Source organism: Hemicordylus capensis, chromosome 1 (assembly GCF_027244095.1).
Source record: "Hemicordylus capensis ecotype Gifberg chromosome 1, rHemCap1.1.pri, whole genome shotgun sequence".
Taxonomy (NCBI): domain Eukaryota; kingdom Metazoa; phylum Chordata; class Lepidosauria; order Squamata; family Cordylidae; genus Hemicordylus; species Hemicordylus capensis.
Window position 1 is genome coordinate 82,485,995 of NC_069657.1, and position 23,765 is coordinate 82,509,759.

General features: G+C 41.4%; 1 protein-coding gene across 2 annotated transcripts in view; it reads right to left on the minus strand.

The window, feature by feature from the left end:
* Positions 1 to 23,765, minus strand: part of FUT8 (fucosyltransferase 8) — a 200,367-nt gene that overhangs the window by 135,775 nt on the left and 40,827 nt on the right. The window contains exons 1-2 of one of the 2 annotated variants that reach the window (XM_053257109.1): positions 17,311 to 17,329; positions 5,637 to 6,069 (exon numbers count right to left, since the gene is read on the minus strand). In XM_053257109.1, the coding sequence (XP_053113084.1) occupies positions 5,637 to 5,839 (203 nt within the window). In that variant the 5' untranslated portion in view covers positions 5,840 to 6,069; positions 17,311 to 17,329. Of the gene's footprint in view, positions 1 to 5,636; positions 6,070 to 17,310; positions 17,330 to 23,765 lie in introns of those variants that run through there. The other variant, XM_053257103.1, reaches the window with a different exon arrangement.

Genomic DNA, 23,765 nt, shown 5'->3' on the forward strand with positions numbered 1-23,765 from the left:
TCCTAGCACAGAATTCGCTTTTTTCACAGTTGCTGCGCACTGAGACAACACTTTCAATGAGCTGTCCACCACGACCCCAAGATCTCTCTCCTGGTCAGTCACTGAAAGCTCAGATCCAATTAGTGTATATGTGAAGTTGGTGTTCCCCCGCCCCCCATGTGCATCACTTTACACTTGCTTACATTGAACCGCATTTGCCATTTTGTTGCTCACTCACTCATTTTTGAGAGATCTTTTTGGAGCTCCTCATAATCCATTGTGGATTTTGCTACCCTAAATAGTTAAGTGTCATCTGCAAATTTGACCACTTCACTGGTAACCACAACTTCTAGATAGTTTATGAGCATGTTAAAGAGCACCTATCCCTGGGGGGCCCCACTTCCTGCCAGCGTGGTTTAGTGGTTAGAGTGCTGGACTAGGACCGGGGAGACCCGAGTTCAAATCCCCATTCAGCCATAAAACTAGCTGGGTGACTCTGGGCCAGTCACTTCTCTCTCAGCCTAACCTACTTCACAGGGTTGTTGAGAAAGAGAAACTCAAGTATGTAGTACACCGCTCTGGGCTCCTTGGAGGAAGAGCGGGATATAAATGTAATAATAATAATAATCATCATCATCATCATCCATTGTGAAAATTGTCCATCTATATAATTAATTCCTGTAGAGGGGATGTGGCGTGCGCCAGGAGGCTGTTGGGGCAGTGGGCGAAGCCCTGCCGCCCTGAGGAGAAGGGCGAGAAGATGATGGGCTGCGGGAGGAGGACGAGCAGCAGGCGAAGCCCCGCTGCCCCGACGAGGACAACGGCGAGGCAGAGGGAGGCGGCAGCGCTGCCCTGAGAAGGTGGGCAAGAGGACAACGGGCGGCAGGAGGAGGATGGGTGAGGCAGAGGGAGGAGGCAGTGGGACAACCTGGCCCTGGCCCCCCGGGGTGAGGTGGCGACATGCAGGGGGATGGCTGGGCTCAACTAGAGGCACAGATGTTCTGCGCCCGGGCCTAATAGTTTATTCCTATACTCTCTTTCCTGTCCTTCAACAAGTTACCGATCCACACATGAACCTGTCCCCTTATTCCACGACTGCTAAGTTTACTCAAGATCCTTTGGTGGGGAACTTTAACAAAAGTTATATCAAGGCCTGTTTTTATATATGCTTAACAATTTTGTCCTTAAGTATGCATTCCATCAATTTACCCGGCACCATAGTTAAGCTGACCAGCCTGTAATTTACCAAATCCCCCCGGGATCCCTTTTTGAAAATTGGAGTCGCATTGGCTACTTTCCAGTCCTCTGGTACAGAGCCTGATTGGCTTCCAGTAAAGATATGTTCCAAGCGGAGGTTTTGAAGGTGGAAATAGATTGGTGGGCCCCTGTTTTAGCCAAGCTCTTCACTTATATTGATAGGATGGGACGTATTCCTGAGGATTTGAACACGGCCATTATTGTACCAATTTTTAAGGGCGGACAACATTCTAATCCCCCCAATTACCGCCCAATAAGTCTATTGTGCATAATTAGTAAATTGTATGCAAGGCACTTGTGCCATAGACTTATTGACTGGGATGAACAGGACTTCATTCTTAGAGAGGAACAGGCCAGTTTCCACTCTGGCCGCTCCACATTGGATCAGGCCTTGGTTTTATCTCATCTTATGGAAAAATACTCCACTAAAAACTCTTCATTATATGTGGCCTTCGTTGACCTTAAGGCCACTTTTGATTCAATTTCTAGGACATGCCTTTGGAATAAACTTGCAAGAACCTCCATAGATCCCCGTTACTCTTCCTTATCTGTATACTGTACGAAAATACATTATTGAGGGTTAAGTGTGATAATGACGGGCATTTATTGGACCCTGTCTTAGTACAGAAAGGGGTTAAACAGGTGCATTTTGGCACCTTATTTAATTTTTATATCAACTTTTTAATCCCTCTTTTGGATGATCTCGCCTTTCATCAGCCCAAATTAGCAGGAGAGCTATTTCTATTTTATTGTATGCCAATGACGCGGCTATAATATCTACCACACTGGTCAGCATGAGGAGAGCCCTGAGAACTCTCTTCCAATTTTGCGCTGATGAGTCTCTGGCTATTAATACCTAGAAATCAAAGGTGATGGTATTTAGTAAAAGATCAAAAAAACATAAATGGGTTATTAATGGCAATAGCATCCAACAGGTCAAAACGTTAAAATATCTAGGTCTTTTGTTTCATGAATGTAATTCATAGAGATCCCATTGTGATTATGTGGCCATAAGTGCGCAGAACATGGTTACAGCAATGTTAAAAAAATTTCATACCAGTGGTGCATAATGCCACACTTAGATTTTTAAAGCCAAAATTTTAGCCCAGGTATTGTATGCAATTCAGATCTTTTTGACAGGTAATTTACAACTGCTTGAGGTGGTATAGTCGAAATTTCTATGAGCCATTTTCCTGCTCCCGCGCTGTGTCTTGAATGTGGCCCCACGTTTGGAAGCAGGACTAATTAAGATTGTGGCCCTGGCTTGGCTACGTACAATTAATTATTGGCTCAAAATCTATATTCATGGCTTAGGCCTTGTCCCATAGGTTTTAAAAGATGGATTTCAGTCGTCTTGGACCAAGAATGTCCAGGCCATCTTGGGTAATTGTGGCTTTTCAGATCAGTTTTTATGTTCCCTAGGTCCTGATGTTGCTAAAAAGATCTTGAAACAAAGGATTTTAGACCTAGAGAAACAAAGTGGGGCCTCCCTTGGAACTAACTGTGATAATTTTTTAATTACCCTATGCCGGCAGCTTATCTTACATACTTGTCGGTCCTAAGTCACAGGAGAGCTTTTTCGCAAGCTCAGTTTAATGTTCTGCCCTCTGCGGTTTTTGAGGGAAGATATAAGATAATTCCCTATGCCCTTGTGGCGCAGGAGTCATTGAGACAATCGCTCATGTTTTCCTCTATTGCCCTTTCTACAAATCTATTCACTCCAACTGGATTGAGCCTCATCTTAGAAAATATCCAGGTCATTCTGATGAGTATTATGTTGCCTTTAAAAAAAAAAAAAAAAAAGATTGGTATAAGGGACTCACTGGGTCCATGGCAAGATTCTGTGTAGCAGCTATAAAGATAAGGAATGAACAAATTAGTTTTTAAACATCTCTTTTTATATGTATATTTATGTGCCTATTCCCCCCCTTTTTATATCATAATGTTTTATAATGTTACTCTGTATTTAACATTTTTATTAAAATTTTAACTTTTTCTGTGTTCTAATTTGGTCATGGACCGTAAATAAACTTACTACTACAGAGCCTAATTGCAGGGACAAGTTATATATTTTTGCTAGGAGATGGCAATTTCACATTTGAGTTCCTTCAGAACTCTTGGGTGGATGCTATCTGGCCCTGGCGATTTGTTAATTTTTAGTTTTTCAAGACAGTTTAGAACATCTTCCCTTGTCACCTCAACTTGACCCAGTTCCTCAACTGCTAAACCTGAAAAGCTCAATTCTAGAGAGGGTATATGGTCAGTATCCTCCGCCGTGAAGAACTCATTCAGCTTCTCTGCAATCTCCTTATCCTCCTTAATAATCCCTTTCACACCCTCATCATCTAAGGGGCAACCGCCTCCCTGGCTGGTTTTCTACTTCTGATATATTTAAAGACGTTTTTGTTATTCCCCTTAACACTTCTAGCTATATGCTCCTCAAACTCTCTTTGCATCCCCCTTATTGTGTCCTTGCACTTCTTTTGCCAGAGTTTACGTTCCTTCCTGTTTTCTTCATTTGGGGAGGACTTCCGTTTTCTGAAGGAAGTCTTCTTCCTTTTTAGAGTTTCCCTGACTCTACTTGTTAGCCACACTGGCATCCTCCTGGACTTGGTGGTACCTTTCCTCCTCCTTGGTATACATTCCAACTGTGCTTCTTTGTGCTTTACACAAAGCCACATTTGTGTACTCCAAATATGGTGCCTGTATGAGTTGCCAAGAAATTATTGCAGTATTTATTTATCGTATTTATATACCGCCTGATAAATACTTCTCTAGGCAGTGTATATAATCCAAATTACAATTTAAAAAGAACAATTAACACACTTTCACAGAATAAAAACAATTAAACACAAATCAGAGTGAAGCAATTAAAATAATTTCACAGGATAAAAACAAATACACAGTTTAAAATTAATTAAAAGCCTGAGAAAACAGTATGTCTTAAGGGTCTTTTTAAAAAGCAATCAGAGATGGAGAAGCTTTTATTTGACAAGGGCAGCCACAAAGAAGGCCCGCCCCGAGTCGCCTCCATATGAGTCGGTGGCAACCTTAACCAGACCTCCCTGGATGATCTTAATAGGTTTCATGGCAAAGAAGGCGATCTCTTAAATACCCTGGACCTAAGATGTTCAGAGCTTTATAGGTAATGACCAGGACTTTGTATTTCGCTCAGAAACATATTGGCAGCCAGTGCAATTCTTTCAGAATCTGTGTTTAATGACCCCTTCATGTTGCCCCAGTGACCAACCTGGCTGCCACATTCTGTACCAGATGTCATTTCCGAACTATGTACAGCCACATGTAGAGTGCATTACAGTAATCAGGCCTGTAGGTCACTAGCACAAGCACTACCATTTTTAGGTCATGTGCCTCCAGAAATGGGCAAAGCTGACTAGCAGTCAAAGTTGATAAAAAGCTCTCCTGGCCACTGCCTCAGCCTGAGAAACCAGAGATAGTTTTGGATCCAGGAGTACTCCCAAGTGTAAACCCATCCAGAACAGGCAGATCCAAACCATCTCTAAAGTCTTGGCTCCAGCCCACAATCAGTAACTCCATCTTATTTGGATTCAACTTCAGTTTGTTATCCCTCATCCAGCCCATTACCTCTTCGAGGCAGGCATTCAGGGATGTTTTGTCATTTCCTGATGAAGTTGATAGGGATAGAAATATATTTGGGGGTCCATCAGCATATTGATAACACCCTGCACCAAATCTCCGGATGATCTCTCCCAATGGTTTCATGTAGACATTAAAGAGCACTGGAGACAGTATGGAGCCTTGTTGGACTCCATACAGTAACTCTCACTTTGCAGAGCAACAGTCTCCTACTGACACCATCTGGAGTCTATCTAAGATGTAGGGACAGAACCACGGTAGAACAGTGCCACCTAACCACACCTCGCTCAGACAACCCAGAACAACTACATGGTCGACGGCATCAAACGCTACCCTGAGATACAAAAGGATCAGCAGAGTCACACTCCCTGTCAGTACCTAATTGGAGATCATCCATCAAGCCGACCAAGACAGTCTCCCTATAGTCTGCCCAAAAGCCAGTTTGAAATGGGTCCAGATCATCAGATTCCTTCAGGACTGCCTGGAGCTGAGCAGCCACCACCCTCTCAATCACCTTGCTCAACCACAGGAGATTAGAAATGGGCCTATAATTGCCTGGGGTGTCCGATGTAGGTTTTTTTCCAAGTATGGTCTAATGATAGCCTCCTTAAGAAAAAGAGGCATCCTACCCTCCCTCAGAGAAGCATTTATGATGTTTACCAGACCCTCTCTGACAATCTGATTGTTCGTATGAATTTGGTTTTGCCCTGTGTGCTCTCATAGAGAGAATAAAAACTTCAGAAGCATACCTACATTTTGAGAGGGGGATTTTTAAAACTTACCTGAGAGACTCTGCCATCCGCCTTAAATCTTCATTTTGCTGTTTTAACCGTTCAAGTTTTGCAAGTATCTTTGATAGTTCACGACTAGAGTGATCTGGATGTTCATTGTCTCGCACCAAGTGTCCACCTATGTAAAAAAGCAAGGTCCCCCAAGCAAAAAGGATGAGCATAATCCAACGCCAGGAGCCAGTCCATGGCCGCATTTTCAGATGTTCTGTCCACTATTAAATTGTTTGTGTTCACAAAATAGGCATTGTAACTCCTCAGTCAGTACAAAGATGCCAAGGTTTGAGGCTTTGATTCACCACATTGTGTTTCTCACAGCATTTGTCCTACAGCAGATCCTTGTAGGATCTCCTTGTAGGATACAACAGTTATCCTTGAGGATGAGTAATCCAATTTTTAAATGTCACAGGTGTTTTGTTTTTATAGTCTGTGGGAAAGAAACAAAATTAAGTTAAATTCTGTGATTTAACATAGTAAAATATATTGAGGGACAATTTAAATTTGGTGTTGAACCATAAATCAGCTAATAGCATACACTTTTAAAGAAACTCACAGAAGAATAACTAAATCTCTACATTCACTATATGTATATGAATGACACAAAAATCTCAAAACTATACATTTAGAGTATTCACTCACAGCAGTGCTGTTTTCTATTCCAGTTGATAGCAAATCAGAAAGGAGTAAATATCGATTTATCCTTACTTGCAGGGCAGGATAACTGCAAACAGAACATGCCCCTTATAACTAAATATATTCACCTCTCTGCTCAAACTTAGCAGCAGTTCCAAAGGTTCTCTTAACACTAACCTTGAGAGAGTCATTCATGGATCCCAACATTCCATTTATATACAGAAGCTATCATCTGCTTGCAGAAGTGCTCTTAAAATTACCACCCAGAGCCGTTTGGATGGGACAGTAAATAAATGTAATAAATATAAATAAATAAATAAAATTAGAGTACCACAAGCAAAAACTATCAAATTCAGTGAAGTTATTTCCCTTGCACAAGAGCTGGAGATCACAGAAGCATAACTACTATTCCTGATTACTCTCCCACTCCTTTTTCCAGAAGTATGCCCAAGATGAACCACATTAAGACAGTATGCTGCAACATATGGCCAAACAGAACTGACACCTTGATCATGTGTATGCTCACTCTGATGAGAGTCAAACTGCATTTACACCACACTTAATTCTAAGTAAATGTGCTAGTGCTGTAGCATAACAGCAGTGGTCTCCATCCATGTGTGGCAGAGTTTGGAATATTCAAACAAAACTGCTGTGTTTTGAACCAACAATAAAATTAACACAAGAGTATTTAAAGAGTTTTTAAAATAAAAGCAATTTGTTTTTGACATATAAGTAAAGTTTTTGACAAAAATAGAATTTTGTTTCAAGATAGAATTTATCGTTAACATAAAAACAATGTCTTAACCATAATAGCAGCCTTAAAACATGTGTGTGAGGATGCCAGAACATCAACAGAAGCCACATTTGGCACCGATAGCACTTCAGCAGAGGAATGCCTACTCTCCAGCAACTATACTTGACAGGAACATTGTGTGTATTAAAGCTGATGTGCAGGATAATCAGTTATAGAGGTATATGAAAGAGCAAGTTTGTTTGGGACATGAAAGCCAACCAACTCTGCTCAACACCAGTTGGTGGATGTAGCAAGTATGGTACTTTCCAAATTTGTCTGTAGTCTTCATTTTGCTCTCATGAAGCAACATGTAGAAACTATGCTCCCATGCACACCCAGCAGATGAAGTATGACTTGCCAGTTGATAGGATTTCAACTCTTACTCCTGTGGCCAAGGTCCCAAGGACATTACTGCAAAGAAGCATTCATATACATCAGAACAAGAAGCAGATTCTGACAAAGGAAGATCCACAGGAATCAACAGCTCCTGCATGTATTGAGCACAGTCCATTAAGTATGCTTTGGCTTCCCATTTCATTACTTTTGGGACCCCAATGGCTGCAGATACCCACACTTGTGGATTCAGGGCCCAGCAGAGCAAGCAGAAGCAAAGAAGATATTGTCAGGCTTCCTATCAGGACAGCTAGGGGAAGCAAAGGTATCAGGTCATCCAAGTGAAAATAAGGTGTGCATGTTCACAAGAAATTCCTTGGGGGTCTTCCAAGCGATGAACTTCCAGAGCACTAAAGCCTGTGCAGTAGAGATGTCATGGGAAAGGAAGATCAAGGAAGCAAGAGCACAGGGAATGGTGGTGGTAGTGAAGGAGTCATAATGTGTTTCATATTGCTAGCTTGCATGTTCCACATTGTTTTGTAACAAATGAACCAACACATACGGTAGTATTCTGTAGAGATACTCAGTGGAGCTCTCTCAGTAACTCTTCTCTTCATATTACACTTTAGGATTACATAATTAATGTTTTAAAATAATGGGAGGTGTGCATAGTAAGTTCCCATATGTACAGTAATGACTCAAGGGTGCATAATATAACAAGGGCCATTAATAAAAACAAGCTGAACCCGAACAGAGCATCTGTGCGCTAGTGCAAGTGCACTCAGCCTTTGGCAGGTGATGGAAGGCCCCCTCACTCGGCCTCCCCTGGGGAGGACTTGTCTGCCTTTCCTTCTCTCCCCGCACCCGCTCACCGGCCGTCCATTCCTCCCTCCCGCTGCTTGCCGTCCCTCCCCCCCCTTTGATTCAGGCATTTATCATACTGCCTCCAGTGTCTCAATTGTCGGCCTGTAAAGAGCAGACTGACTTTAGAAATAAAAGTTGGCTTTGCTTGGGTTTGTTTGTTTGTTTAAAGTCTTTAAGAGCATAGTCTCTGGCTGCTGATAAAGAAGAGATGTCCCTTTGAACTTCATAGTGGAGGAGGGTGCTATTTGTACTCGGAGCTCTGTGTTTACATGGCCCTTGGCCAATTGTTCATAGATGCCCTCTGATTTTATCCCCGATGCCTCTCTTCCCTGTTTAAAGTAAACTCTGTAAATTCACCGGCCAGCTGGTATTCCCTCTCATTTTTCCCTCCTCTCCCTCGCTGGTCACCTCAGCTGCTCACAAACTCTCACAAGAGCTTCCACACATGGGATTCATGATGAATACACCTTAGAGAAATAAATATAGACTAGCCAACCCGCACAGAGCATCTGTGCGCTCTTTGGGGGCGTGCTGTTCCCCCACTCCAGCCGCACTCTCTCTTGCCCCATCCCTTTCACCCCTGCCCCACTCTCTCTTGCCCCCACCCCTCCCCTCCCACTGCCCCACTCTCTCTTGCCCCCTCATGCTGTTCCTCCACTCCAGCCGCACTCCCTCCTGCCCCACCCTCTCTTGCCCCCCACCCCCTCCCTCCTGCCCCACCCTCTCACCCCCTTCCCCTCCCTCCTGCCCCACTCTCTTGCCCCCTCCCCCCTCCTGCCCCACTCTCTCTTGCCCCCCTCCCCCTCCCTCCGGTCCCCTCCCCCACCCTCTTCTTACCTGGGCAGCGGCGGGCCGAAAGGTTTCCCTCTCATCCCGGCCTCTGATGCCTCCTGCCTCCGGCGGCTCTTCCATATCTGGGACGGCCAGGTCAGGCCGTCCCCCGCTTGGTTGGGCTGCCGCCACCACCGCCACTCATACTTGGGACCACCAGGCCAGGCCATCCCGCCTCGGTCACGCCGCCGCTGCCACCACCACCACCACCACCTCTCATACCCGCTCGGTCACGCCGCCACCTCTCATACCTGGGACGGCCTGGCCAGGCCAGGCTGCCCCGCCACCTCCCACCGCCAGGTCGGGCCACTGCCACCGCCTCTTCCATACCTGGGACAGCCTGGCCTGGACAGGACAGGCCGTCCCACTGCCGCCGCCACCCAGCAGTCAGCCGAGCTGAGGCTGCCACCTCTGGCCGTTTTGCGAACCGCTCACACCGCTGCCATTTTTTCTTCCCCCTCTCAACTCTCGCAGCTGGGCGGGCCCAGGAACTCTCGCAATGTGTCGCGAGAGTTCTGCCACCAAATTCCTCAGGACACGCACCAGCTAAGATAATTAATATAATAGATAATCTATAAAGTAAAGCACGTGACAACAATTATGGAAAGGCATTTCTGTTCCAATTCTGACTAGGTGTTTCCTTTTTTGATCCATCCTCCTTCCATCAACAGCATTTCAGTATACTAGTGACATAGAACTTTCATGTTCAGAATAGAAGACTGTTACTTTCATGCTCTTTATCCATCCATCCCTCTCCCCGCCCCAAAGGTCGCTCTAAATCCCCATCTCTTTACCACTTTTCCCCACCCAACCTCCGAGTTCCCACTTTTCTCTGTCTCTTCCCTCATGTTATTGTACTGTACCACAATTCTCTGTCACTGTAAAACTCTTTCACCAGCAGCTGTTTTCCTTCTACTCAATGTTTTTTGGGATCAAAATCTAAATAAATTAATAAAGAAGGGATAGCTAGTATTTCTCTGAGGAATAGAGCTGATCTTGTGGTAGCAAGTATGACTTGTCCCCTTAGCTAAGCAGGGTCCGCCCTGGTTGCATATGAAAGAGAGACTAGAAGTGTGAGCACTGTAAGATATTCCCCCTCGGAATGGAGCCACTCTGGGAAGAGCAGAGGGTTCCAAGTTTCCTCCCTGGCATCTTCAAGATAGGGCTGAGAGAGAGATTCCTGCCTGCAACCTTGGAGAAGCCGCTGCCAGTCTGTGTAGACAATACTGAGCAAGATGGACCTATGTTCCACAGTGGGCCCAGATCAGCACGAAGCACTTATAAAGACAACTATGCTGGCTCTAATTCAAGAAGACAACTGTAAACAACAGATTATACTGATAAACATATTTTTCCTAGACAATGTCAAGTATTTGTAGCCTAAAGATTCATGATTAAGCTTAATTTTTTTTCTTTTAGGAATTCCAATACCATTTAAAGAGATTTTTCTTCCTGAGAAACTGAGTTTTGAAACGAAGATGTATACTGTACTTTGCAAGCTACTAAAAACACAGAAGGAAAAACTAACTGGTTAGAGGCATGAGTAAATATCAGCTTCAGAAAGTAGTGAATAATTGTGACCTAATTAAAAGTATTCTGTGAAGCACAGTTCTACAAACAAAACCAAAGTTGCCAAACATGCCATTTTGCAGTAACAGATTAAATTTGTTTGCTAAAAGTCAATTGATGAAGTGTTTAATACACTGGCTGAATATTTTATTCACATTCTGTTTGCCAAAGCTAGAGTGTTTGGTTTGAATATGATAACCGCAGATCACATTCAAGCCCTGACTGGTCATTGGTTATTCCTGCCCTGCTTGGTCATTGGGCACACTTGAGCAAGTCTCAGCCTAATCTACCTTATAAGTTGTGAGGAGAAATAGATTAATTGGTCTATACTGCTGCTTAAAATTCTTATATTTTTACTGGACAACATCCAGATTAAGTTAGGCATGACAAAGACCCATTGAAATTGTGATTCAAGTTAGTCATCACTAACTTGGAATAGTTTCATTGATTTAAATGGTGCTTGGTCATGACTAACTCATCCAAATATTGCCCAATGCCACTTGTGTTCCTTTCAGGCATGTTTTTAATGATGTTCAAAGAGTGCTGAAGCTTTTTCTAGTGTAAAATTGCCCTGATTTAAGTTATAAGGCAGGGTAATTTTATAAATAAATTGTTTTTCTGAGCTCCTTCGAAGGGTGAATGCAATTGTAACAATTCATCAGCCTCTACACCTAACAACCCCCAATCTGTCTGAAAACTGAGGGAGGGTCCCACATCCATCTCCTTTCACAACAAAATTAGCCATCATGCTCAAAGGTTTTATTGTTCCATTCTTGTCAGAAAGCAATTCCAAGTCACTTGGCCTCTCTCTCTCTCCCCTGCTCATACACAGGTGAAATCAAGGCTTCCTGTTCCAATTTGGCCTAGCCCCCGTAAACAAGAAGCAGAAATATCAGCTGCACTTTGACATTACAACTATCTTTCTTTGAAGCCTGGTTAGTGAGCATGGAAAGTGATGTTTCCTATAATAATTTGACCAGAAACAACCATTATTTCAAGAAACCTCAGAAGGGTCAAATGGTACCCTCTGGATTGTACAAGAGCAAAACAAAGAGTACACTGGAAAATTTATGTATCTACGGGGGCGGGGGGAGTGAAAGAAAGCTTGGGTAGATGCTATGAGGAGAGAAAGGTTGTTCAGTGAGAGATTATACTGGCACAGTTGTGCCTGTATAGATGAGATGAGGTGTTCCGCCATTATAAGCCCTGAACCTTCTATTGCTTAAAGTCAAAAGTATCAACCCAATCCCTCTGAAACTGTGCACACATCAACTAGGGGACAAGAAACACCACCCCTCTAAATTTGGTGCAAATCAGTTATAAAATGACAAATGGCAGTCACAGCAATTTAAGTTTATAACTCTCAAAAAGAAGTTTCAAAGTTTTGGTGACCTTGTTTCACCAAGGATAATGTATATTTTAAATGTCTGATGTCTTTTTAACATTCCCCCCAAAATCATGTCCATATAGGACTGGTGCCTTTTGCTGGTTTAAAAAACATCAGTCTAGTGATTTTTGAGTAATTATTGTTCAAAATCCCCATAATAACAGGGAACATAACTAAGGGAAAGTTAGTTAATAGTATAATTGAGTTTGCCCACTGAGAATTCTGAAGCCAAAGATAGGAAGGGCAAGTTCTGACAATTTCTAGCAAGTGACTTCCTCCTAGTTCTGAATATAAGTGCCTGATAAGGACAGTCTATGAGCACTCTGGCACTAGTACAATTAAAAAAGCATTCCTCCCATTCCCTTTTCCTTTCATAGGCACTTGTTTTTCCCCTCTGCCCCCTTTCTTTCACCTCCACCAAAAGTGGGAAGCAGAGGCCCTCAGCAAAGCTTGGAATAAATTGCTAGAAAGTAAGTCCATTGATCCAACTGGAGATTACTTCTGTGTAAACATACATAGGAATCAGGACCAGCAGAGATCCTAGACAAGAATGTGGGTTCTCTTTTTTTCTCCCTTCAGCTCCCCATAGAAGGGGGAACCCATTTATTTCTCTGGCGGTTGCTTTCTGAGTAAAAGTGTATAAGATTGGGACCAATGACCCCATGTTAGGAATTCCAAAGAAGAAACTTCAAGGAAATCCTAAAAAACATTCCCACCCAGCAGTAAGAAACCATCATTCTGGTGTAGAATGCTCTTGAACATGGAGGTTACACATCAGAGCCAAACTGCACTTGGTCATACACAAGAAATGAAGCCTCCATATTCACCAATTGTTAGGATCTTGTGTAGAACCTCCATGTTCAAAAGCAGTCTGCATCACAATTTTAGTTTGTTGACACTGAGTAGGAATGGTTTCTGGGATTTCCTTGCTATACTTATTTGGAGCTTTCTGGAAGCATGTAGCTTAGCACTGTGAGAAAGAGGGTGCAGGACTGGAGTACACATAACTTTTCCAGCAGCATTTTGATAACTGAACCTGCAATTCTGTGTGCACACCTAGAAGGAACAAAACTCAAAGTCAATGGGACTTGCTGGGGGGACAGTTTAAACAATGCCTCAAAAATGGTCTTGGGGGAAAGGTGAATAATGGGAAGGTCCTTTTAAAAATGTGAGTGGAAAATAATGTAGAAATCCTGTGAGGTAAACTGACCAGCACTCCACCCAGCACACAGATTTTTCTCAAAGAATCCAGCATTAGCCAGAGCAGGGCACAGGATCTGTTAGCACTTTTAAAGGCCAATAATCCCTCCTCTCCTACTTGCTGTAGAGAATACAGCAAGAAAGAGACAGTGACTGACTTGAGGAACATTAAAGGTAAAGTGTGCCGTCAAGTTGATTTCTACTCCTGGTGTCCACAGAGCCCTGTGGGGTTTTTTGGTAGAATACAGGAGGGGTTTACCATTACCTCCTCCTGTGCAGTACGAGATGGCTTATCAGCATCTTCCCATATCACTGCTGCCCAATATAGGTGTTTCCCATAGTCTGGAAAACATACCAGCAAGGATTCGAACCGGCAACCTTCTACTTGTTAAGTTATTCTACTGAAATTAAAAGAACATATTAAGGAATGCCTCAATGAGGCTACTTTGACTAAGCCATTATTCTATCAGCCATTAACCATTAAGCAGGAGCCTCAGGCTTAAAGGGAAGAAATCTACGCTATGCTCAGAGACTACATCACTTGTGTAAAACTTCTAAAATGCACTACTTTCTAGACAGACAGAAAAGAGACAGACACGAATAAGTATCTTTAAAATATGCCACAACTTTATTAAAAGAGGAAGAAGAGCCAAGGCCAGAAGAGCTCATACATCAGCTCCTCAGAGCTCTACAATAGCCAGATAGCAGGCCCTGGAAAGGGTGGGGTGGTGGGGAGGACTGCTGCTCAAGGCCCTCATGTCCTGAGTGAAGGAAGGAGAAAAATAAGATAAGGGCTCCTGTACATTTCCATCCCTTAAAAGAATTTGCGTTTCAGGAAGGGGGGGGCTTTTGTTCTCTAGGGGGCTCATAAAGCAGTGTATGAGTAATTATATGTGGTAAAAGAGGGTTAAGGCCTACTACTTCAGTTAGATTGGCTTAAGGCCTACCACTATTTTGCTGAAGGAAATTAAATCAAGCAGGAGCTTTCCCAGACAGCATGCTTTACCACGGGATGAAGAACGGTGAAGTACTGTGAGTTACAGTTATTTTGAATTTGCCTAAAAGAACAACACAAACAATGGGTTTTTTTAAACCCTAGACATAAATCGGGCTAAGCTTGATTATGAGCAATGAAAAACCTGAATGATGTATGGAATGCTTCTGTCCCCAATAGCTCGCAAGGACTTCGACTTAAAGCTGGACGATATGTGAATACACTCTTGCCCTTCAGTGGTTAATCAAAGAAAAATCGCCATATGGAAATGATCCAAGAGAGTTGTGAGGCGTATGGGAAATTTCTGGGAAGAGAATCTGTAGTTTCGAACACAGTTGTTAAAGCATTTGCTATTCATCATGTTTGTGTATGCGCTTAAGAAAAAGAAAAAATGAAGTACAGATTTAAAGTGAACACAAATTAGCTGCTTCTTGTGTCATTCACTGCTGAATAATCATGACATGGGATCACACAGTCACTATTACTGAATCCACTAACTGAATTTAATTATGTTTTTAAGATGGGGGAATATGACTATCATAGTTGAAGGTTTTACAAATGGTTTGTAGATTAATGTCAGGAAGTTCCACCGTGTGGTTTGGGTAAGCTCTTCCCCATAGTGTCAGATCAGAATTTCCTTTTTTTAAATGCCTGGAAATTCAGTATTCCAACAACCTTCAGTTTAAGATGAGAGTTTAAAATGAGGCTCCATGCACCCACAGTTTGCCTTGGTCTTTCAGGTGGACATTGGGCTGGGGAGGGATGCATCTAGACATTTAACAGGTGCAGTTTCCCTAATCACTTCCTAGAGATTCCCCTGATGAATTTCTGCCTGATGCATCTCTGATCAAGGCAAAGTATGGGTACATAGAGCCTCCTTTCTAAAACCATCATCATACCCCATCATCTCTGGTTTATTTTTAAATTGTTAAATTGTTTAAGTTTTTTGTATATGTTTTTAACTGGTTTTATGCTATTGTTAACTGCCCAAAGACAAAAGTTTGGGGCAGTGCACAAATCTGATAGATAGATAGATAGATAAATAGATAGATCAGACTGTAGAAAGTCTCACAGCTTATATGGTGCCAAAGTCAAGATGGTGACCTTAACTTGCAATTTCTATTATTTTAATAGCACATGTGAAAATGTCAAGCATCTTAACTCTCATCTTAAACCAAAGTGTTTTTTGGATTATTGAATCCATGTTTGTGTGTTAGAACCATTTTAATGTTAGCACAAATAATGTATATTATATTATGTTTATTATCCTTCAATATTGTTATTTTCATGAATATTTTTCTTTGATTTTTCTTTTCCCCCCCCCGCTTTTTTTTTTTTTTTTTAAGGGAGCAACTATGAGGAGAAGGGACAGGGATCAAACAGCAGCTGGCCGGTGTTCCCCACTCTTTTTGTCATTAGCCCCAGAAACAGCTGAGAAGGGCTTCTGTCAGGGCTGGTGAAATCTCTTTGCCATACAAGGAATGAGTTTTACATATAGAAGTTTTAAGAAGTGGAAATATTAATGAAAACCTTAATATTACTCTTTGCTGACAAGTTGGCAACCTTAAAAGACAGTGAACATGTTACTACTTCTAGTATTTTCCCTTTAAGCATTATTGTTTTTTCTGTCTAGTGATGTCACCAATGCTCTCTTTGGAATCGTAATGTTTACAGTTGAAACCTTACCTGCTTCTACCACACCTGGAGCTCTGTGTCAAACAGCTGAATTATAGGCAGAAACTCAATAGGTCGGGTTTTTCCAAACATCTGGAGCTGAGAACTGCACAAACTGAAGTTCTGGTTGTCATACAGCTGAAGTACAGGCAGAATATAAAGAGGTGCTGCTTGCTAGGTCAGGTTGCATTTATTGATTGCCTGCCTGTCATGCAACTGTTAGAAGTCCTGGGAACTCAGCAGCCCCCTCCCCTTATAAGGTACAAGGTTGGGGAGTTTTGAAAGCGAAACGGCAGCAGTGCAACCTAACAGCTTTGAGGTAAAACAAAACAAAATGAAGGAGGTAGCCACTGTTAGAGGCTAAGGCCTAAGTGAAATGAGAACAGACCCGATTTATCTCAGAGATATACGTTAAACCATTCAAATACAGGTGAAACTCGGAAAATTAGAATGTCGTGCAAAAGTCCATTAATTTCAGTAATGCAAATTAAAAGGTGAAACTGATATATGAGACAGACTCATTACATGCAAAGCGAGATAAGTCAAGCCTTAATTTGTTATAATTGTGATGATCATGGCGTACAGCTCATGAAAACCCCAAATCCACAATCCCAGAAAATTAGATTATTACATGGAACCAAGAAGACACGGATTGTAGAATAGAACAATATCGGACCTCTGAAAAGTATACAGTGTACTGTGCTTGATTGGCCAGCAAACTCGCCTGACCTGACCCCATAGAGAATCTATGGGGCATTGCCAAGAGAAGGATGAGAGACATGAGACCAAACAATGCAGAAGAGCTGAAGGCCGCTAATGAAGCATCCTGGTCTTCCATAACACCTCATCAGTGCCACAGGCTGATAGCATCCATGCCACGCCGCATTGAGGCAGTAATTGCTGCAAAAGGGGCCCAAACCAAGTACTGAATACATATGCATGCTTATACTTTTCAGAGGTCCGATATTATTCTATTCTACAATCCTTGTCTTCTTGGTTCCATGTAATATTCTAATTTTCTGGGATTGTGGATTTGGGGTTTTCATGAGCTGTACGCCATGATCATCACAATTATAACAAATTAAGGCTTGACTTATCTCGCTTTGCATGTAATGCGTCTGTCTCATATATCAGTTTCACCTTTTAATTTGCATTACTGAAATTAATGGACTTTTGCACGATATTCTAATTTTCCGAGTTTCACCTGTATAATGCTTGTCCTTTATTTTCAAAATATTTATACTTCCCTGGGAGATCATCCCTTCCCCACACAGTCATTCCCTTTTTTAAAAAAAGAAGAAAGATCAAAAATATTTTCCTTTTACTGGCACACCATATAAGAAGATAATTGGGGGGTTTTGAAAGCTGTAAAATCAGCTCTAATACAGACCTTGTTGTGATCTTCAATCCTCTATCACCATTCCTAAGTAATCTTCATTGCCAGCAAAGAAACGTCAAATCAAGCAGGGATCTACAAATGATAGATTTCCTGAATTTCCTTTGACAAATCCTCTCTGTTATGTTAAGGAATCAATGCAAAACAAGTCAAACACATGCCTGGAAGTCAATCCTTTCTACACACTGCAGGAGAGAGCAGGGAGCTGAGCAGTACCAATGTCACAATCACTTTAACCAATGGGAAAACGTTCTTGCTCTGTCAGGGAAATGTGAATCTTTAAATAGATCTTTAGAACATACTTCTTGCAGGACCCCCCTTCCCCCCAAAATTGCCACACTATCTAATGGTGAGCTGCTAAATTGAGTAATACTGCTTGAAATGCTATATGAGTTTTTGGAGAAATCCCTATTGCCATTTTCAAATATTTTCTCTTACAAACCTGACCTATTTTTCTTATCCACCTACTCTCAAAGTCATACATGATTTAAAATCAGCTACACTGTTTGGTGTGGTACAATAAAATTACAATTATCTTCTAAACTTGAATTTTAAAAAATTGTTACACTTCATTTTCAAAATACTCTACAAATCTGCTGTTTAAGAATACTAGAAAACCTGCTTAATGAGACACACATAACAAATACTTCCTCTGCATCTTAAAGATCTAATTAATCTAATTTTAAAACAGCCATACACAGATTCAACTAAAATAATGATATTTACTCGAGACCCCAAGTCTTTCTGGCAGTTTCAATGTTGCTTTCCTTATATATTTCAGCTTATGAGAACTGCATGAGTGTTAACTTTATGCCATAGCTGAAAATTGTTTCACTACAATAAATTAGAGCACTTTATTGCTTAACAGGAATAGTGAAACCATAAACTTCTTGAGTTTCTTCTTGAGCTCATCTTTCAGGAAACACATTTGTTCCTCTGACATGCACACTCATGATGCAGAAAAAAGATACAGAAGGCAAAAACTAAACAGGTGCAGGAAGTAATTTATTTCCCAACTAATTCCCAGACATAAGAGCTACTCCTTTGGTAAACAATTACAATGTGGAAATAGGTTTCTAAGGCTGATGCTCTACTGCTGATTACTGAACTATAGTTAAGCAATGGGGAGCATATCTTGGGATCATGTACACCATACTCCTAATCTCTGGCAAAATTCAGAAACCAATATAAGAGCATTTTAATGTTCTTCCACGACATTCTGCTACAGACATAAAAGTGACATTTCTTCAATAGAAAAACAAATCAAAGGGAAATTATAGTCAGAATCTCTTGACTTAAACAAGGCTTGAGACCATCTCTGCAGGTTTTAACCAAGACAAAGTTCACATTGCTAATAAGTTATCACCTATTACAGTTATTGTAAGTTGTCACCATATTCATCTTGCATACGTTTAAATTAGCCACAAGACAAAGCCCATTATATTTCCTGCCATTTGATACCTCTGAGTTTGTTTGTTTTTTTTTGTTTTTAAAAACCCTCCCCCTCACTCTCTCTCTCACACACACACACTCACACTCCACCGGCCTGAGGATGCATGGACCTTATCAAGAGAACTGCATTCCACAAAAGCTCCTGCAACAATAAGCTTGCCAGTCTTAAGGGTGCCACAACACTTTTTAGTGTTTTTGCTGCCACAGCCTACCACAGTCAGCTACCCCCGGAAGCTCTTACCTAACAACAGTGAATTTAACAATCTTACATCAAGCCACATTCAGCTTGCAGTTCTGCTGCTTGGCCACGTGGGGCCACTGTGATATCACATATTCAATCATGTGCCTCCATACACCAACACCCAGTGTTCTATCCCAGAATAAGATGCAGCAAATGAAAATGATGCCACATGTTCAATGATTTCACTTCCACATCAGAGATTCACTTCATCAACCAGTACAAGCTTATAATTACAGCACCTATTCCATGCAAGGCAACTTACCAACTTCTGCATTTTTAAACTCAAAAAATGGCAACTTGCTGTCACCCCCTTTACCTTTCAGATACAATTCAAGCTGTTGATTTTGACCTATAAAGCTCTACATAGTTATGTTCTATTATTTATTGGAATATATATATAACATCCCACCAGTACAATACTGCTCACATCGGCTCACAAAGATAAAAAAACAGATATAACAATACAAAATTAAAAACTAGACCTAGTTAAAATCAGATTACAGATTTAAAATTTCCTGAAACAAAGACTAAATAACCAAGAAGCCTCTCTAAAAACAGGGGTTTTCCATTGTTTTTAAATATCTTTCTTCTATATACAGTATCTTAGAAGACTACCACTTCATATATACAAATGGTACCTTGGCAGGCAATCGAGCACAGCCTTGACATACCACTTTGGATCAGTCAGAAACAGCAATGGTAAAAAGCATGAGGTTTTCTGTAGCTGTATTCTGGTTTTGAATTCCCTTCCTCTCAAGCCTGAGTATTTGAAACCCCCCAAACAGAAGCTTAAGTGTTTTCCAGAGGCAACTGTGATATAACCACTAAACATTCATCAGGGCAGACAGAGTTCAAACTTCTGCTTAGGGATGAAGTTCATCAGGTGGCCTTCAACAAGTTATTATCTCATCCTAACCTACTGACAGGGTTTCTATGAGGGTCATATACTACTCCAAGCTCATTGAAAGAGAGACAGGCTAGAAATATAAGCAGCTTTGTTATTAAGCAAAATAAGAGGGGAAAGAGTCAATCCAAACATATAGCAGAATCACACAAAGAGGCTTTTCCTAGGGGAACCAACCTGTCTGAATACTCTTCTCAGGGGAGACACTCCCAGCACAAGCATATTGATAAGAAGACTAGCCTAGAATCTTCCTTACAAAAACATACTAGTTTTCTTTATGCAAGAAGTATCTTTCTTGAAGGAGCAGTCAAACACGTAATCTTCAGTCCAAATACAATCAAAGAAAACTGCATCAGGAGTTTTTCCAGACTGCCAGCTTTACTGTGGAGGGAAGTGGCTTAACACCACAAGAGTATATAAGCTGCATTTAGTCTCATATAAATGTAAATAAGAAAAAAATGTAAGTAAATCTGGGCCACCCCTACTGCCTGCCTCCTCGTCCACTTCCATGGAATACTCTGTCAATTGGCTTTCCAAAGTGTTTCCAAAAATAATTATATATATTTTTGCTGCTCTGCTGGTAGAGCAGCATGGTGCTCCACCACCAGAGCAGCAAATAATATACAACTGGCACACACGCTCAGCCAAGGCAAGTAGCCATTATCCCTACTTAACCTTCATCCTGAGTCAGGAAATCCTATTCATGAGCAGGACTCCTTACTGCTGAGCAATCGTACTGACTACATTAGACCCCTGCTAACTGAGCAAAGAGACATCTTTTAAAGTGGTGATTCTCTTATATTTAGCAGGGGGAGAGCAACTGGCCCTATCCAACCCCAGCACAGCATCCCTCCAGTGGCTGTTGCTGGTGTCTACCTTATGTTTATTTTTAGATAAACATAATCTTTTGTCCCCCCTTTGGGGACAGGGGACCATCTTATTTATGTATTTGTTTTTCTATGTAAACCACTTTGAGAATTTTGTTGAAGAGCAGTATCTAAATATTTGTAGTAGTAGTAGAAGTAGATGATCTCACCAAACCTTATCAGATACGGAGCCTACAGTAATTGTATATTTCACTTCAGGGAGTGCAGTGGTGACCCCCACACCAAGCATGGCACCCGATGCATAACTCACTGAGAACATGAGTTGCTATCTAAGAAAAACTAACATTTCAAACCCAATAGTAACGAAAATCCAAACTTTAGAATCTCAGTTCTCAACACTTCAGCTGTAAGGAACACAGTGCAACTAAATGAAAGTCACCACATGTCTGGTAGCTCATCAAACGCAATCTAGAAACCATCCTCCCACAATGGGGACATCTTCTGTTTTCCTGTCAGCTGCCTTGATAGCATTGCCAAGTTGATGCTGTTTTTATCTTCTAGTTACTTTGCTGGACATCCAGCAGTCTTCATCATATGTGGGATCTATGAATTGTTATCCAAGACTAAAAGGAACAAGCACCATCTCATCCTTGCAGACCATTGTTCCCAGCTCAGATTCCTGGATAGACAACCAGACAATGAAACTGGCAAGGGCAGCAACAATCATCATATTGAAAAACAGTGCCGAAAGCCACCTGTTTGTCTTTCATTGGCAGCTGTACATTCTCACCAGGTAGTCTAGATTGTCAACCCCACTCTGCCACATTGTAATGAAAAATACTGTGTGGCTTTGCTCTCCTTCCATTATCATACCATGGTGTATGGTTGACAACAGAAGTAAAGCCTTACCCTTCTTGGGCATACCATATCCAACAATACCCAATTCTGTGTTGGTTGGAAATGTTCTGAAAAGCCATTGCTGGAAGTGCAGTGGTTTGTGTGTTTACACTGCATTTATACAACTAGGGTCAGAATTTACCCCATGATTCCAGCTGAAGATTAAAGGAGCTCTGATTCAGATTAAAGGTGATGTTGAAACTTACTACAACAAGTGACAAACCGTCCACTACAAAGACACTGGAACAGGAAACAGACTCCGAACACCCAGGCAAGGAGAGCCCTGGGGAGCAGCCTGGGATCAAGGAGGCAACATATGTAAAGACAATTTATGGCATTGTAGCTTATGTGAAAGGTTATACATATGTGGAAAAGACTGTAAAAGCGAGAGGAGTAAAAACAATGTTGTACTATTATAAGCTCCTAACATTCTATTGGTATTAAAATTCAATCCAATCTGCCTGAGATTCGATAAAGAGTAAATAGGCAATAGGAGCCAACAGCTGCACAAAGTTTTGTTCAGATTCATAGAAAAATGAATGAGGTACAATTTGAAAGTTTACCCCAAAGAAGATTTCAGGTTTGCAACTAAAGGCAAGCATAACAGGTCTTCCATTGTTTCCCTAGTTTAGATATTCATCAAGTGTATCTCTAGCGAGTGATGGACAGGCTGCACCTGTTGAATTTCTGCCTTGATGCATTTCCCCCCAGTCCAGCATTGAGTCAAGGTAAAAGTATGGATGCACAGATAAATGTCGAGGCAAAGTATGGATGCACAGAGCATAGTTTGTTTAGTCAGCATAATATGAAACACTATACAAAGTTGTTATTCATTCATTCATTTTATTATATTTAAAATATTTATACTGCACCCCTCCAGTACACTACTGCTTGGGGCAACTCGCAACATTAATAAAATAAACACAATGTAAAATAAAAGACTAATAAAGTTAAACAAGTTAAGTGAAACAAGTTAAAAACCAGACTAAAATGGCATTTAAAATTATAATTTTTTACAAGCTTCAAATTAAAAGCTATTTTAAAAGCTAAAAATTGAGAAATATAAAAACTAAATAATCTACCAGATATAAGAAGCAGACAAAACATTTTAAAGTCTCTTCAAAAAGATGTATTTTTAGATTTTTTTAAAAAAAATACTGAGGGAGGGGACATGGCAAAGCTCTTGGGGGCGCGTTCTGAAGCCAAGAGGCCACAACCTAAGAGGCCCTGTCTCTAGTCCCTGCCAAGCATATCTCTGTTAGTGGCAGAGCCATTATCAGGGCCTATGATGAGAAGTGGAGGGCCCTGTTAGTTTCATTTGTGCACTTTACTGCTTACATGGCATGGAAGTTAAGGTGACCTGCCTTAATTACAATTTCCCACTTTTGGGAGCAAGAGTGAAAATTGTAAGCATTCTAATTCTCATCTTAAACTGAAGGTTTTTAGATATATTTAAAGTCACACAACCAAACATTCCAGCAACTGAAAAAGCAGAGACTCTCTTCACCTGTCGGCGCTGTTGACAGATAGAAGGGCCTTCTCAAAGTTCTTGACAGTGCTTTAGAAGAATTTTCCCCCACAGCCAGTGCCCATCCCCCTACATGTGACTGCATTCAGTGTAACTTGAATTACTGCCCTGAAACCAATTTTAGAAAACTGGTTTCTCATGTGTTACCAAGTCTTCAACTCGTGCCATTGATTTGCATAGGCTGTATGCTGTGTTGTAGTCCCAGCTAAAGACTGTTTGAGAACCACTGATTATATAATGCAATCAATCAGCACAACAGCCCCACCGCCAACTAACTGTGCTCTAGATCAGGGGTTCTCAACATTGGGTCTCCAGATGTTATTAGACTTCAGCTCCCATAATCCCCTGGCCCAGCAGCCTTTGGTTCGAGATTATGGGAGTTGAAGTCCAATAACATCTGGGGGCCAATGTTGAGCATCCCTGCTCTAGAGCAGCAGTCAGTCTTCAGCCATGGCTGAAGTACAGCACACATCCCATACGAAAGAACTAATGCTTTACAGCAAAAAAAATGCAGAACCATCCAATCACACAGGGTATAACACTTTAAGTGGTGCAGCAGGGAAATGCTTGACTAACAAGCAGAAGGTTGCTGGTTCAAAT